The sequence below is a fragment of the Eubalaena glacialis genome, chromosome 10 (assembly GCF_028564815.1).
Source record: "Eubalaena glacialis isolate mEubGla1 chromosome 10, mEubGla1.1.hap2.+ XY, whole genome shotgun sequence".
NCBI classification, from domain to species: Eukaryota; Metazoa; Chordata; class Mammalia; order Artiodactyla; family Balaenidae; genus Eubalaena; species Eubalaena glacialis.
In genome coordinates this window covers 36,493,257-36,508,687 of record NC_083725.1, presented here as the reverse complement: position 1 = coordinate 36,508,687, position 15,431 = coordinate 36,493,257, and the positions used below count along the sequence as shown (strand labels likewise).

The 15,431-nt window shown below is 42.1% G+C and overlaps 1 protein-coding gene across 1 annotated transcript in view; it reads right to left on the bottom strand.

Moving 5' to 3' along the window:
- Positions 1 to 11,275: 11,275 nt before the first annotated feature.
- The window catches only part of LOC133099828 (centrosomal protein of 78 kDa-like), a 147,236-nt gene continuing 143,080 nt past the window's right edge, over positions 11,276 to 15,431 (bottom strand). The window contains 2 exon segments of the mRNA XM_061203692.1: positions 11,276 to 11,346; positions 13,840 to 13,974. Coding sequence (XP_061059675.1) covers positions 11,321 to 11,346; positions 13,840 to 13,974 — 161 coding nt within the window. The 3' untranslated portion in view covers positions 11,276 to 11,320.

Sequence of the window (15,431 nt, the reverse complement as noted above, 5' to 3'; positions counted from 1 at the left end):
ATCATGGAGAATGTTCTATGAGCACTTGAGAAAACTGTGTATTCTGTTGTTTTGGGGTGGAATGTCCTATAAATAACAATGAAGTCCATCTTGTTTAATGTATCATTTAAAGCTTGTGTTTCCTTGTTTATTTTCATTTTGGATGATCTGTCCATTCGTCAAAGTGGGGTGTTAAAGTCCCCTACTATGATTGTGTTACTTTTGATTTCCCCTTTTATGGCTGTTAGTATTTGCCTTATGTATTGAGGTGCTCCTATGTTGGGTGCATAAATATTTACAATTGTTATATCTTCTTCTTGAATCGATCCCTTGATCATTATGTAGTGTCCTTCTTTGTCTCTTGTAATAGTCTTTATTTTAAAGTCTATTTTGTCTGATATGAGAATTGCTATTCCAGCTTTCTTTTGATTTCCATTTGCATGGAATATCTTTTTCTATCCTCTCACTTTCAGTCTGTATGTGTCCCTGGGTCTGAAGTGGGTCTCTTGTAGACAGCCTATATACAGGTCTTGTTTTTGTATCCATTCAGCCAGTCTGTGTCTTTTGGTGAGAGCATTTAATCCATTTACATTTAAGGTAATTATCGATATGTATGTTCCTATTCCCATTTTCTTTAATGTTTTGGGTTTGTTATTGTAGGTGTTTTCCTTCTCTTGTGTCTCTTGCCTAGAGAAGTTCCTTTAGCATTTGTTGCAAAGCTGGTTTGGTGGTGCTGAACGCTCTCAGCTTTTGCTTGTCTGTAAAAGTTTTAATTTCTCCATCAAATCTGAATGAGATAGAGTAATCTTGGTGGTAGGTTTTTCTCCTTCATCACTTTAAATATGTCCTGCCACTCCCTTTTGGCTGGCAGAGTTTCTGCTGGAAGATCAGCTGTTAACCTTATGGGGATTCCCTTGTGTGTTATTTGTTGTTTTTCCTTGCTGCTTTTAATATGTTTTCTTTATATTTAATTTTTGATAGTTTGATTAATATGTGTCTTGGCCTGTTTCTCCTTGGATTTATCCTGTATGGGACTCTCTGTGCTTCCAGGACTTGATTAACTATTTCCTTTCCCATATTAGGGAAGCTTTCAACTATAATCTCTTCAAATATTTTCTCAGTCCCTTTCTTTTTCTCTTCTTCTTCTGCGACCCCTATAATTCGAATGTTGGTGCGTTTAATGTTGTCCCAGAGGTCTCTGAGACTGTCCTCAGTTCTTTTCATCTTTTTTCTTTATTCTGCTCTGCAGTAGTTATTTTCAATATTTTACCTTCCAGCTCACTTATCCGTTCTTCTGCCTCAGTTATTCTGCTATTGATCCCTTCTATTTTTAATTTCATTTATTGTGTTGTTCATCATTGCTTGTTTCCTCTTTAGTTTTTCTAGGTCCTTGTTAAATGTTTCTTGAATTTTGTCTATTCTATTTCCAAGATTTTGGATCATCTTTACTATCATTATTCTGAATTCTTTTTCAGGTAGACTGCCTATTTCTCTTCATTTGTTAGGTCTGGTGTGTTTTTACCTTGCTCCTTCATCTGCTGTGTGTTTTTCTGTCTTCTCATTTTGCTTATCTTACTGTGTTTGGGGTCTCCTTTTTGCAGGCTGCAGGTTCGTAGTTCCTGTTGTTTTTGGTATCTGTCTCCAGTGGCTAAGGTTGGTTCAGTGGGTTGTGTAGGCTTCCTGGTGAAGGGGACTAGTGTCTGTGTTCTGGTGGATGAGGCTGGATCTTGTCTTTCTGGTGGGCAGGTCCACGTCTGGTGGTGTGTTTTGGGGTGTCTGTGGCCTTATTATGATTTTAGGCAGCCTCTCTGCTAATGGGTGGGGCTGTGTTCCTGTCTTGCTAGTTGTTTGGCATAGGGTGTCCAGCACTGTAGCTTGCTGTTTGTTGAGTGAAACTGGGTCTTGGTGTTGAGATGGAGATCTCTGGGAGATTTTCACCATTTGGTATTACATGGAGTTGGGAGGTCTCTTGTGGACCAGTGTCCTGAAGTTGGCTCTCCCACCCCAGAGGCACAGCCCTGATGCCTGGCTGGAGCACCAAGAGCCCTTCATCCACACGGCTCAGAATAAAAGGGAGAAAAAATAGAAAGAAAGAAAGAAGGAAAGAAAGAGGATAAAATAAAATAAAGTAAGATAAAATAAAATAAAGTTATTAAAATAAAAAAAATTATTAAGAAAAAAAATTTTAACGTTAGAAAAAAAAAAAAACGGACGGACAGAACCCTAGGACAAATGGTGAAAGCAAAGCTATACAGACAAAATCTCACACAGAAGCATACACATACACAGTCACAAAAAGAGGAAAAGGGGAAAAAATAATATATCTTGCTCCCAAAGTCCACCTCCTCAATTTGGGATGATTCATTGTCTATTCATGTATTCCACAGATGCAGGTACATAAAGTTGATTGTGGAGATTTAATCTGCTGCTCCTGAGGCTGCTGTGAGAGATTTCCCTTTCTCTTTGTTCACACAGCTCCCGGGTTTCAGCTTTGGATTTGGACCCGCCTCTGCGTGTAGGTCGCCTGAGGGCATCTGTTCTTCGCTCAGACAGGACGAGGTTAAAGGAGCAGCTACTTTGGGGGCTCTGGTTCACTCAGGCTGGGGGGAGGGCAGGGTACTGATGCGGGGCGAGCCTGCTGTGGCAGAGGCCTGTGTGACGTTGCAGCAGCCTGAGGAACGCTGTTTGTTCTCCCAGGGACGTTATCCCTGGATCACGGGACCCTGGCTGTGGCGGGCTGCTCAGGCTCCCGGGAGGGGCGGTGTGGATAGTGACCTGTGCTTGCACACAGGCTTCTTGGTGGCAGAAGCAGCAGCCTTAGAGTCTCATGCCCGTCTCTAGGGTCCACGCTGATAGACGCGGCTCACGCCCGTCTCTGGAGTTCGTTTAGGTGGCGCTCTTAATTCCCTCTCCTCGTGCACCAGGAAACAAAGAGACAAGAAAAAGTCTCTTGCCTGTTCGGCAGCTCCAGACTTTTTCCCGGACTCCCTCCCGGCTAGCTGTGGTGCGCTAACCCCTTCAGGCTGTGTTCAGGCTGCCGAACCCAGTCCTCTCCCTGCAATGCGACAGAAGCCCGAGCCTCAGCTCCCAGTCCCCGCCCACCCTGGCGGGTGAGCAGACAAGCCTCTCGGGCTGGTGAGTGCTGACTGGCACCGGTCCTCTGTGCCGGAATCTTTGCCCTCTGCACCCCTGTTGCTGCGTTCTCCTCCGTGGCTCCGAAGCTTCCCCCCTCTGCCACTTGCAGTCTCCGCCTGCGAAGGGGCTTCCTAGTGTGTGGAAACCTTTCCTCCTTCACAGCTCCCTCCCACTGGTGCAGGTCCCGTCCCTATTCTTTTGTCTCTGTTATTTCTTTTTTCTTTTGCCCTACCCAGGTACATGGGGAGTTTCTTGCCTTTTGGGAGGTCTGACGTCTTCTGCCAGCGATCAGTAGATGTTCTGTAGGAGCAGTTCCACGTTTAGATGTATTTCTGATGTATCTGTGGGGAGGAAGGTGATCTCTGCATCTTACTCTTCCGCCATCTTCCACTCATCTGAGTAGATGTTTTATTTTTTATTTTTTTCAGTCAAGCGTCTCACCTATGTATTTCCAGTTTAGCCTGGAGGGAGGAGGTGGGGAGAGAATATATGTGACAACAAAATGGAGACGATACTTTTTCTCAAGGTTGTGAAAATTAAGATAAGGTGAAATGTGTAAAATCTTAGCATAATGTCAGACCTACAGTAAGGATTCAGTAACTAATATTGGTTCTACTCATCTCCTTCTCTGTTCCCTGATCTCCTTCCCCTTCCTTCTTGAGACTTGAAATGTCCTCAAGTTTTCCTGGATACTGGACTTCAATATCCTCACATTCCTCTTGAAATCAGACTCACCAGGAAGTGTCTAAGATTCTCTACCCTCCACACCTAATAGTACTACCTCATTCTTTCATTCAGCAGTCATTTGTTTAAATCTCATTATGTGTTATACACTTTGCAGTAGATTGTAACCACGTAGTGAACAAAACAAATAGGCCATAATATTAAAAACTGTGGCCCTCCAGCTGCCTACTTAAGAATAACCTGAAGACTGTGAAAATTCAGATTTCTGAGGCACACCCTCCAAAATTGATTCTAAAGAATAAAGGATGAGTAATATCAATTTAAAAAATGATCCACAGTATTCTTACATACTCTAAAGTTTGGGAACCTAATAATATCTTATTATGTGGGTGCTGATAATGATATTATTATATTACTTAACCCAAATGAAGGAATTACAAATGGCAGTAAATCTGGTATCAGTGATAGGCTGATAGGAAGACATTTCAAGAGGATCCTACCTCAAGCCACAACTCTTGTGTGTTTCAAAGAGGGTAATATGTAACGAATGAGCATACAGGGCTTATATTCTTTAAGCAATGTGTACGGTGTTGAGGGAAGGGTTCATTTGAACACTATGCCAAACTCGGTGTTCTGAAAAGGAATAGGATTCTGAGCCTGGCATTCTGCAAGGAAAGACGTCTTCACCGAGGAGAGAATGTGCTGTTCCTTCCCAACAAGATGTGGGGTGATGTAGAGTTTCTGGTTCTTCCCTGAATGCACTTTACAGACTGTAGCTGAACAGTGGGCTAAGGGCAGAGAAACCTGCAACAATAACCTTCTAAACTGTCAGTGGGAATTAACTGGATTTTTGTACTCAAAGGCATAGTAGAAAAGCTAACCTCTTCAAACCCAGAGAGAGGCAGGTCTCCTACTCTGCTGTACTACGTGATATGCTGTCTCACGAGATCTAAAAAAAGAAATCTTTGACAACTCTTGCTTCTGGACAAGGACCATAACTCAAGCGGCTGATTAATGTTGTGCCTTCAGTCTCAGTAATGTAACACTAGGGTAACATTAGGAGACCTGGTGTCTCACTGTCCAGAAGTGCCCCAAAGACCACCGAAGAGGCTATAAGCTTTTTCAAGCCACTTACAGCTCAGAGTCTCCCAGAGTCAACAGATTTCCTTTAACTTATCCTAGCACACGGCAGAGATGTTCTTGGGGATGGAACCGTGTGCTGTCTCTTGGACAGTTACTTTTTGGAGGGGGTCAGGGGCACTTCATCCTAACCCTGTCAATGTAGCATTAGTGTTTCATTGCTCACGTCCCACTGAACGTGGTTCCATGCACTTGTAAAGGCAGTCCTTGTGTCGCTACCATCACGTGGCAATCAATCTACAGGGTGTCAAAGGGATTGGAAGGAAAAAAATCTCAGGACGCCTCATCACGTATGAATCTCCAGAATAAATGTTGACTCTTGTTTCTTACCATCAGAAAGGAGTTCTGTGCACTGTATTGGTTCCTGGAGCATAAGATACACTCGAAGTGTGGATGCAGTTAAGTATACCGGGGCAGACGTCTGTTCAACTGCTTCTCCTATAGCAACTATCAAGCCTGCCCAGAGAGCACTGTGCTCGGAAAGAGTGGGAATGAAGGCCATTCAACCACAGCAATGGCCGCTATACCCTGAGAGAACATGGAAGCATTTCCTACACTCTAGTAAAACTCGGTTTTCTGCAGGACGTTCAGACAGGCTGTGGATATTGTCCACGCAATTTGGACAGGTGCTGAAAGATAGGCGAGACCTGTAAACCTGCTTTTCCAAGCTGTCCATGTAAGCAGCTGTTAGCACTGTGTCCCATGGCAAAAAAGCTGAGATGTGGAGGATTTCGGACTCCAAGAAGAGGCATGCTTTTCGTGCAGTAAATGTATGGGTTTCACAGGAGCATGTTCTGTATCTCTTATTTCTCCTCTTTTAGTGGGGTTTGGCGACCGTCGGTATGCTCTACAGCCTTGAAAGCAAGAGCCTTTCACGGGGCCTTTGGAAATGGGATATTCATAGAAGGAGAAGGACGGCCATTGTTCCCTCCGATCAAGCTACAACTGCTTTGTGTTTCACAGGAGGTAAGAGGTAATGAATGGGGACACATGGAATATAATCTTTAAGAAATGTGTACGGCATTGAGGGAAAGGGTAATTTGAAAGCTATGCCAAACTCTGTGTTCTGAAAAAGAATAGGAGTCCGAGCCTGGCAGGCTGCAAGAAAAGACTTCTTTACTGAAGAGGAAATTTGCTATTCCTAAACAACATGGGGCAGGAGGCTGTAGAGTTTATGATACTTCACTAAATGCACCTGAGAGACAGTAGCTGAGCAGGGGGCTAATGGCAGAGAGACCATCAATACTAAAGTTCTAAATTATCATTGGGAGCTGACTGGATCTTTGTGTTCAAGGGCTTAGCAGAAAAGCTAACCTCTTAAAACACGGGGAAAGGCTGGTCTCCTTCTCTGCAGTTCTGCATGATATGCTGTCTCACGAGCCCCTGGAAAAGAACTCTTTGGCAACTGTTGCTTATGGACAAGGACAATAACCTAAGCGGCTGAGAAAGGTTGTGCATAAAGTCCCCGAAATGTAACACTAGGGTTCCATTTGGAAACCTGGTGTCTCACTGTCCAGAAGTTCCACACTAACCACCGAAGAGGCTATAAGCTTTTTCAAGCCGCCTGCAGCTAAGAGCCTACAAGAGTCACCAGTTTTCATTTATTTATCCTAGCACATGGCAGAGATGTTCTTCGGGATGTGACCGTGTGCTGTCTCTTAGAAAGTTACTTTTTGGAGAGGGTCAGATGCATTTCATGCTAACCCTGTCAATGTAGCATTAGTGTTTCTTCACTCATGTCCCATTGAACGCGGTTCCATGCACTTGTAAAGGCAGTCATTGTGTCGCTACCATCGCATGGCAATCAATCGATGTGGTGTCAACGGGATTGGAAGGAACAAAATCTCAGGAGGCCTCATCACGCACGAGTCTCCAGAAGAAATGTTGCCTCTTGTTTCTTACCATCAGAAAGGAGTTCTGTGAACCGTGTTGGTTCCTGGAGCGTAAGATACACTCGAAGTGTGGATGCAGTTAAGTATACCAGGGCAGACGTCTGTTCAACTGCTTCTCCTATAGTAATTATCAAGTCTGCCAGAGGGCATTGTGCTCCAAAAGAGTGGGAATGAAGGCCGTTCACACCGCAGCAATGTCCTCTTTACCCTGAGAGAATATGGAAGCCCTTCCTACATTCTAGTAAAACTCGGTTTTCTGCAGGACGTTCAGGCAGGCTGTGGATATTGTCCATGCAATTTGGACAGGTTCTGAAACGTATGCAAGACTTGCAAACCTGCTTTTCCTAGCTGTCTATGTAAGCAGCGGTTATCACCCTGCCCCATGGCAAAAAAGCTGAGCTGGGGAGGATTTCGGACTCCATGAAGAGGCATGCGTTTCGTGCATTAAATGTACCGGTTTCACAGGAGCATATTCTGTATCTCTTATTTCTCTCATTTTAGCGGTGTTTGGCACCCGTCGGTATGATATACACCCTTAAAAGTAAGAGCCTTTCAGGGGGCCTTTGGAAATGGGATATTCATAGAAGAAGGACGGCTGTTATTTCCTCCCATCAAGCTGCAACTCCTTTGTGTTTCACAGGAGGTAAGATGTAATGAATGGGGACACATGGAGTATATTCTTTAAGAGATGTGTACGGCGTTGAGGGAAGGGGTCATTTGAACGCCATGCCAAACTCACTGTTCAGAAAAGGAATAGGAGTCTGAGCCTGGCAGGCTGCAAGAAAAGACTTCTTTAGTGAAGAGGAAATGTGCTGTTCCTAAACAACATGGTGCAGGAGGCTGTAGAGTTTATGGTACTTCACTAAATGCACCTGAGAGACGGTAGCTGAGCAGGGGGCTAATGGCAGAGAGACCGTCAATAATAAAGTTCTAAATTATCATTGGGAGCTGACTGGATCTTTGTGTTCAAGGCTTAGCAGAAAAGCTAACCTCTTAAAACACGGAGAAAGGCTGGTCTCCTTCTCGGCGTGTCGCCATGATATGCTGTCTCAGGAGCTCCTGGAAAACAACTCACTGGCAACTGTTGCTTCTGGACAAGGACATTAACTTAAGCGGCTGAGGAAAGTTTTGCTTTAAGTTCACAAAATGTAACATTAGGTTTCCATTAGGACACATGGTGTCTCATTGTCCAGAATTACCACACTGACCAATGAAAAGTCTAGAAGCTTTTTCAAGGCGCGTAAAGATCAGAGTCTCCCAGATTCCCCAGATTTGCTTTAATTTATCATAGCACACAGCAGAGATGTTTTTGTGGATGTGACCGTCTGCTGTCTCTTGGAAAGTTACTTTTTGGTGGGGGACAGATACAATTCAATCTAACTGTGTCAAGGCAGCATTTGTGTTTATTCTCTCATGTCACACAGAACGTGGTTCCATGAACTTTAAATGCTCTCATTGTGGCACTAACATAACATGGCAATCAATCTCATTGGTTTCAGTGGGATTCAAAGGTCCACATCCTCAAGAGGCCTCATCCTGCATGAGCCTCCTAGAAGAAATGATGCATCTTGTATCTTACCATCAAAAGGAGTCCTGTGCACCGTGTTGGTGCCCGGAGCATAAGATACACTCGGAGTGGGGATGCAGTAACTATACCAGGGCAAACGTCTGTTCAAATGCTTCTCCTATAGGAACTATCCTGCCTGCCCAGAGAGCATTGTGCTCCAAAACAGTGGCACTGAAGGCCGTTCACACCACAGCAATGGCCTCTTTCCCCTCAGAGAACTTGGAAGCGTTTACTACACTCCAGTAAAACTCGGTGTTCTGCAGGCTGTTCGGGCAGGTTGTGGATATTGTCCACTCAAGCTGAACAGGCGCTGAAAGGCAGGGGAGACTTGCAAACATCCCTTTCCTTCCTCTCCTTGAAGGCAGCGGTTAGCACTGTGTTCCAGCACCAAAAATCTGAGCTGGGGAGGCCTTTGATCTCCACGAAGAGGCATGCTTTTCATTCAGAATACGTACGGGTTTTTCAGGAGCAAGTTCTGTTTCTCTTATTTCTCCTCCTTTAGCTGTGTTTGGCAGCCCTTGGTATGCGCTAGACCCTTGAAAGCAGAGATTTTCACTGGGCCTTTGGAACGGGATATTTATCGAAGGATCATTACGGCCATTATTTGCTACCATCAAGCCACAGCTCTTGTCTGTTTCATAGGGGGTGAGACATAACGAACGGACACACAGGGATTATATTTTTAAAGAGATGTGTACGGCATTGAGGGAAGGGTTCATTTGAACGCTATGCCAAACTCGGTGTTCTGAAAAGGAATAGGAGTCCGAGCCTGGCATTCTGCAAGAAAAGACGTCTTCACCGAGGAGACAATGTGCTGTTCCTTCCCAACAAGATGCGGGGTGTTGTAGAGTTTCTGGTTCTTCCCTGAATGCACTTTACAGACTGTAGCTGAACAGAGGGCTAAGCGCAGAGAGACCTGCAACAATAACCTTCTAAACTGTCATTGGGAATTAACTGGATCTTTGTGCTCAAAGGCTTAGTAGAAAAGCTAACCTCTTCACACCCGGAGAGAGACAGGTCTCCTTCTCTGTGGTACTACATGATATGCAGTCTCACGAGCTCAAAGAAAAGAAATCTTTGGCAACCGTTGCTTCTGGACAAGGCCCGTAACCCAAGCAGCTGATTAATGTTGTGCCTTAAGGCCCAGTAATGTTACACTAGGGTTCCATTAGGAGACCTGGTGTCTCACTGTCCAGAAGTGCCACACTGACCACCGAAGAGGCTATAAGCTTTTTCAAGCTGCGTTCAGCTCAGAGTCTCCCAGAGTCTCCAGATTTCCTTTAATATATCCTAGCACACAGCAGAGATGTTCTGGGGATGTGACCGTGTGCTGTCTCTTGGAAAGTTACTTTTTGGAGGGGGTCAGAGGCATTTCAGCCTAGCCCTGTCAGTGTAGCATTAGTGTTTCTTCACTCATGTCCCATTGAATGCGGTTCCATGCACTTGTAAAGGCAGTCATTGTGTCGCTACCATCGCATGGCAATCAATCAATGTGGTGTCAACGGGATTGGAAGGAACAAAATCTCAGGAGGCCTCATCACGCATGAGTCTCCAGAAGAAATGTTGTCTCTTGTTTCTTAGCATCAGAAAGGAGTTCTGTGCTCCGCGTTAGTTCCTGGAGTGTAAGATGCACTCGAAGTGTGGATGCAGTTAAGTATACCAGGGCAGACGTCTGTTCAACTGCTTCTCCTATAGGAAATTTCAAGCCTGCCCAGAGGGCATTGTGCTCCAAAAGAGTGGGAATGAAGGCCATCCACACCACAGCAAAGGCCTCTTTACCCTGAGGGAACATGGAAGCGTTTGCTACAATCTAGTAACACTCGGTTTACTGCAGGACGTTCAGGCAGGCTGTGGATATTGTCCACGCAATTTGGACAGGCGCTGAAAGGCAGGCGAGGCCTGCAAACCTAGTTTTCCTAGCTGTCCATGTAAGCAGCGTTTAGCACTCTGCCCCATGGCAAAAACGCTGAGCCTGGGAGGATATCGGTCTCCACGAAGAGGCATGCTTTTCGTGCACTAAATGTGTTTCTCAGGAGCATGTTCTGTATCTCTTATTTCTCCTCTTTTAGCGGTGTTTGACACCCTTCGATATGATCTACACCCTTGAAAGCAACAGCCTTTCACGGTGCCTTTGGAAACGGGATATTCATAGAAGGGGAAGGAGGCCATTGTTTCCTCCCATCAAGCTACAACTCCTTTGTGTTTCATAGGAGGTAAGATGTAATGAATGGGGACACATGGAGTATATTCTTTAAGAGATGTGTACGGCATTGAGGGAAGGGGTCATTTCAATGCTATGCCAAACTCGGTGTTCTGAAATGGAATAGGAGTTCAAGCCAGGCACGAAGAAGTGGGGAGTGACTGTAATAGGATCCTCCCCAAACACTCTTTTCTAGGGTGTAAAAACTCATACTACCTGCCCTAGTTCTCCCCAGTTTCACTGTTTTCAAAATGAAATCATCTCATTTCAGGAGCATGAGGGCAGGGCTGGGAGTCCACTCCTCCAAACACTTCCCTTCAATGAGCGCCCCTATTTCAGTCACACTTTTAACTAACTCCACCCTCTCTCCTAATGCGCATCAAAGCATGAAGCTACTTCTGCAGGTGGGGTCAGAATCCTCTTCAGTTGCAGGTGGTCCCTGTGCATATTCTAGGTGATGCTTTTCCTCTGTTCTACTGCTTCAGTTTCACACTCTTCCACTTGTCTTCCGTCTTTCAAAACTATGTTGAAATCTCTTGACTGTTGTTGGCTTATGTACTTAAACACTTTGATACCATCTTTGTAGTGTCTTGTCAAAACGAAGAAGAGCTGCAAGGGTTCTCAGTGCATTCTGAATCTGCTATTCTGTGGTCCCAGTGTTTAAAGTTCTTGGTCTTCCCCAGTGTCTATCACTGCTTTTAGAAATACAATCTCCTGGTCTACTCATGAAGGAAATGAATACAACACATCTAAAATGACAAAGAATGCGGGTTAGTTGCTCTAGGGTCTTGTCGTACTCTGCAATTTACGAAGAAACCACTAATGTGCTACAAATTGTAGGTGCTCATTTATAAAACGAAAGGGTGTAACTCTACATGAACTATAGATTTCTCCTACTGTAACATTTCATAATTTTCTAAGTTTTCTGAAAATTTCTCTATATTATCAATAATTTTAATTAAAAAAATAAAAATCTAACTTTCTCTTTTGAAAATCAAAGAGTAATTACCATAGTCCTACAATAATGGGATAATTAGTTCTGAAACCTGTCAACTTTCATGTTTCATACGAAAAGAAAATCATATTAAATAATTTTAAAAAACTAAACATGGACTTTGTAGCACAAAGACAAGGTTCCCCCAAATGGTATTCCCTTATTTACTAGAAATGTTCAGCTCTGCATTAAAGTTGAAATAAAACAAATACATTACTTTTGAGGTGCAAAAATTTCTTATGAAAATCAATTTTTCTTTTCTGTCCATACAAACAAAAGTATGGAATCACATTAGATGTCAGGTTTATTAGGGAATATAATGTAGCTTCTTGATGTTTTTTATTTTAGGAAAGGAGAATATTAACATCAAAACTTTTTTCAACTTTACTTTTATTTAAAATGAGGCCATATTTTCCTCTTATAAAAAGAGAGTTCAACTAGAACTGTCAATTTTCTCATTTGTAAAACAAGAACACTGAATCAGCTGACTATATTCATTCAGATCTCAATTTCTTTATCTTATGGTCACTAAGGTTCTCCCTAAATCTAATACCCTAAGTTTCTAAGGAAAGGAAACTACATTACTAACGACATGTTTTGATTTTTATTTCTTAGAGTTCAAATGTCCACCATTCACCTTGGTCTAAGCTTAAGGAACCATTCAAGGGGATACAATGCAGATGGGAGGAGAAAACAAAACCCTCACTCAAGCTGTGCAGTGTTGCAACCAGGCTTCCATTTGAAAAATAATCTTCTCTATAGCTTTAAAGTGATAACTTTGTACCTGCAATGCTTCTTGTTTCAAACTGATTTTCTCTGGCTCTCCCTGAACACTTTCTGAGGAATCTTCGACCTCTTTGATTTCTGAGGAGGAAGGACTCTCTACTGTCACAGTCACAGGAAATTCTGATGGACTTGAGTGTCTCAAGAAGAAGATAGGAAACCACAGAGTTGTTAAACTAAAGTGCAAAGAAAGAAGACAAGATTGTATAAAAGATAACACAAGCCAGATACCAAATATCCAAATATTAGATGACATTTAACAAAAGTGATCTGAGGTATCATTATTTATAAATGTCTCTCACTGCTCCTTAGTCTGAAACAGGCAATGACTAAGTAAAAGTACAGTAACTTATTTTTGCTATGTTACTGTACAGACCTCTGTTGTACCTGGTTAGGATTAGTAATGGGAATTGCCCATATTATTTTTTTAAGTTTCTTTCACAGAAGCCAAGTGAAGAGCCAAGGTAAACATTTTTTCTCAGATCAACTTTATACTGAAAATGAAAATTTTATTCTTCACCATCAGACAAAAACAGTCTGGAAGAAAATGTAGTTTTTTGGAGGAAAATACATCAGTAAAGGGACTGATAAAGAATCAGAAGAATAATCAGAAAGTCAACATATCTAAGCTGTGAATAATAGACGTTAGAATTTTAAAAAATAAATCACATACACATACACAACTAAAACTGACCCATCAAAAATTTCATCTTCTCATCACCCTTAAGCCAAAACTAGGGTAATAGTAATACAATTCTCCCATCAAGCTTCACTGCCACTGCAAAGTTGTTCAACAGGACATTTCTAAACATTTAAAAACTGACCTGGTCACAACCCCATAAAAGTCTACAGATCATAAAGAAGTGTGCTGGGATTATATAACTACGCAGAAGACAAGTTACTAGGACATCATTTTGACAACAAGCAGCAAACTGCAGCATAGGAAAATCCCAACAGGAGAACGAGGCACACACCCCTCCCTCTGGGCATGCAAGGGCAGGACTGATATCCAAGATGCTCTTCTCTCAACCTCAGCAGTGGTGCCTTTCACAGAGCAACTATGCAGTCTCCCAAGACAACTGGGAAGGAGAATCTGATACTGACAGTATTAGCTTGCCATGAGGCCATAAGAGAGGGAATGTGTGTGGCCTTAGTGAGAGAGCAGAGGTTTGGGAGATGCTGCTTTATGTTGGCTTTCAGATCAGGAATTTGTACATATAGCCCGCAAACAACATTTCTTGAAAACATATGAACATTCTTGAGTATGACAGCTCCATGTGAGGGGTCAGAAATGGCAGTCAAGTTCGTTTCACTGGGTAACAGCTGATAGGGCTCATTAGGCAGAAGCCATGTGTGAGTTATCTTTTTTCCTCTATAGAAAGCACCAGAGGCCGCCCACATAATAGAAGTTCCAAAATAAAGAATTGTGAACGACTGAAAAAGACAGGGAATGCCAGCATGTTACCTGTTCCTTTTTGCACGTCTGCAGTAAGCCACAGCAGGAAACCAGACACACCAGGTGGTAGAGGTTCAGGAGCATAACATTCTTTACCAGCAGAGTGTTTCCTTCCATTACTTATAGGTTTCTTCGCGGCCAAGCCTATGTTTGACAAAGCATGAAAAGAAGGAATGAAGATGTACCAAAGGTCTACAGAGCAACTGTCACACGGTTACACTTTGAAAGGAATCAAACAGGCACTTGACAATGATGCCAAGCCCATTAAAAAGAGGATCGTTTTGTACAAAGGTTTTACATAAGCCAGCATTTTTAAAAAGTATAAGTTCTCTACAGTAACAAGTTATTTTAACTAAAACAAAAGTATTGAGATGTGCAGAAATGCAAAAATAAATTTTTAAAATAATCCCAAAGTATGATACATTTTATGTATCATGCAGAAACACTCAAGTTTACTGAATCTTAGAACACCTTTGGCATTTCTGAATCTCAAGGACACAGAAACACAGATATACCCATGACTTCTGCCAAACAGAATCTTCAGAATTAGACCAAAATTTCAATTTAAGATGAATTTTCCTATGTAAAAACAATAAAAGTTATAAGGCTGCAAGTTGCTGGGTGGTAGGTGAGTCAATGTTACTCTCCTATAAGCCTGTCAACCTTCACTGCTCCTTTGATTTCATATAGAAAACACACAAAAAAACAAATGAAACCCACTGGATAAAAGAGTGAAATGTGGAGACTTATCCTATATTTCAGTAGTAAAGAGGCAAGTATCTTTATATGAAATATTTGGTTGCAAAAACTAGACCTACGTGTTAATAGTTTATTTAGAACAAGCCATATATTAAAATTCACATTTAAATATTTAATTTGAATTTACTGAAAACAAACATCATAGGTTAAAATTGTTATATTTATCCTTCAAATCTACTATATTTTATGTTATTTTATTTATTTTAATAGATATTTATTGGAGTATAATTGCTTCACAATTCTGTTAGTTTCTGTTACACAACAAAGCCAATCAGCCATATGCATACACATGTCCCCATATCCCCTCCCTCTTGAGCCTCCCTCCCACCCTCCCTATCCTACTCCTCTAGGTCATCGCAAAGCACCGAGCTGATCTCCCTGTGCTATGCTGCTGATTTCTACTATATTTTAGCAGCATTAGGATGCCGGGTAAAATGGAGTGTATGTGGTAATATAGGACAAATATTTCATAGAGTGTAGGTTATTGATAATCACCACACGATCCTGTGTGATTTACATGCGTCTTAAAAATATATAGGAGCTCAGTTCATTTTGTGCTATTTTATTGTGTTTTTTAACTTAATTACCGTCAAAAAAAATGTTTGCATGCATGTGGTTTGTATGTGTATACCCTTCCTTTACTTTCAGAAACTAATGCAAATACATTTGTATTAAAATTTTTTTTAATTACACTTTTCTTGTTAGGAGATAAAAAAAATTTCTAATAAAAGTTCCCATCTTTTTTTAGGCATACATAATTACAATATAAATGTGACACAATTCACACCATTATTTCACCCCTATACTCACCTGGATCTAGGTATATACCCAGATACTGATTT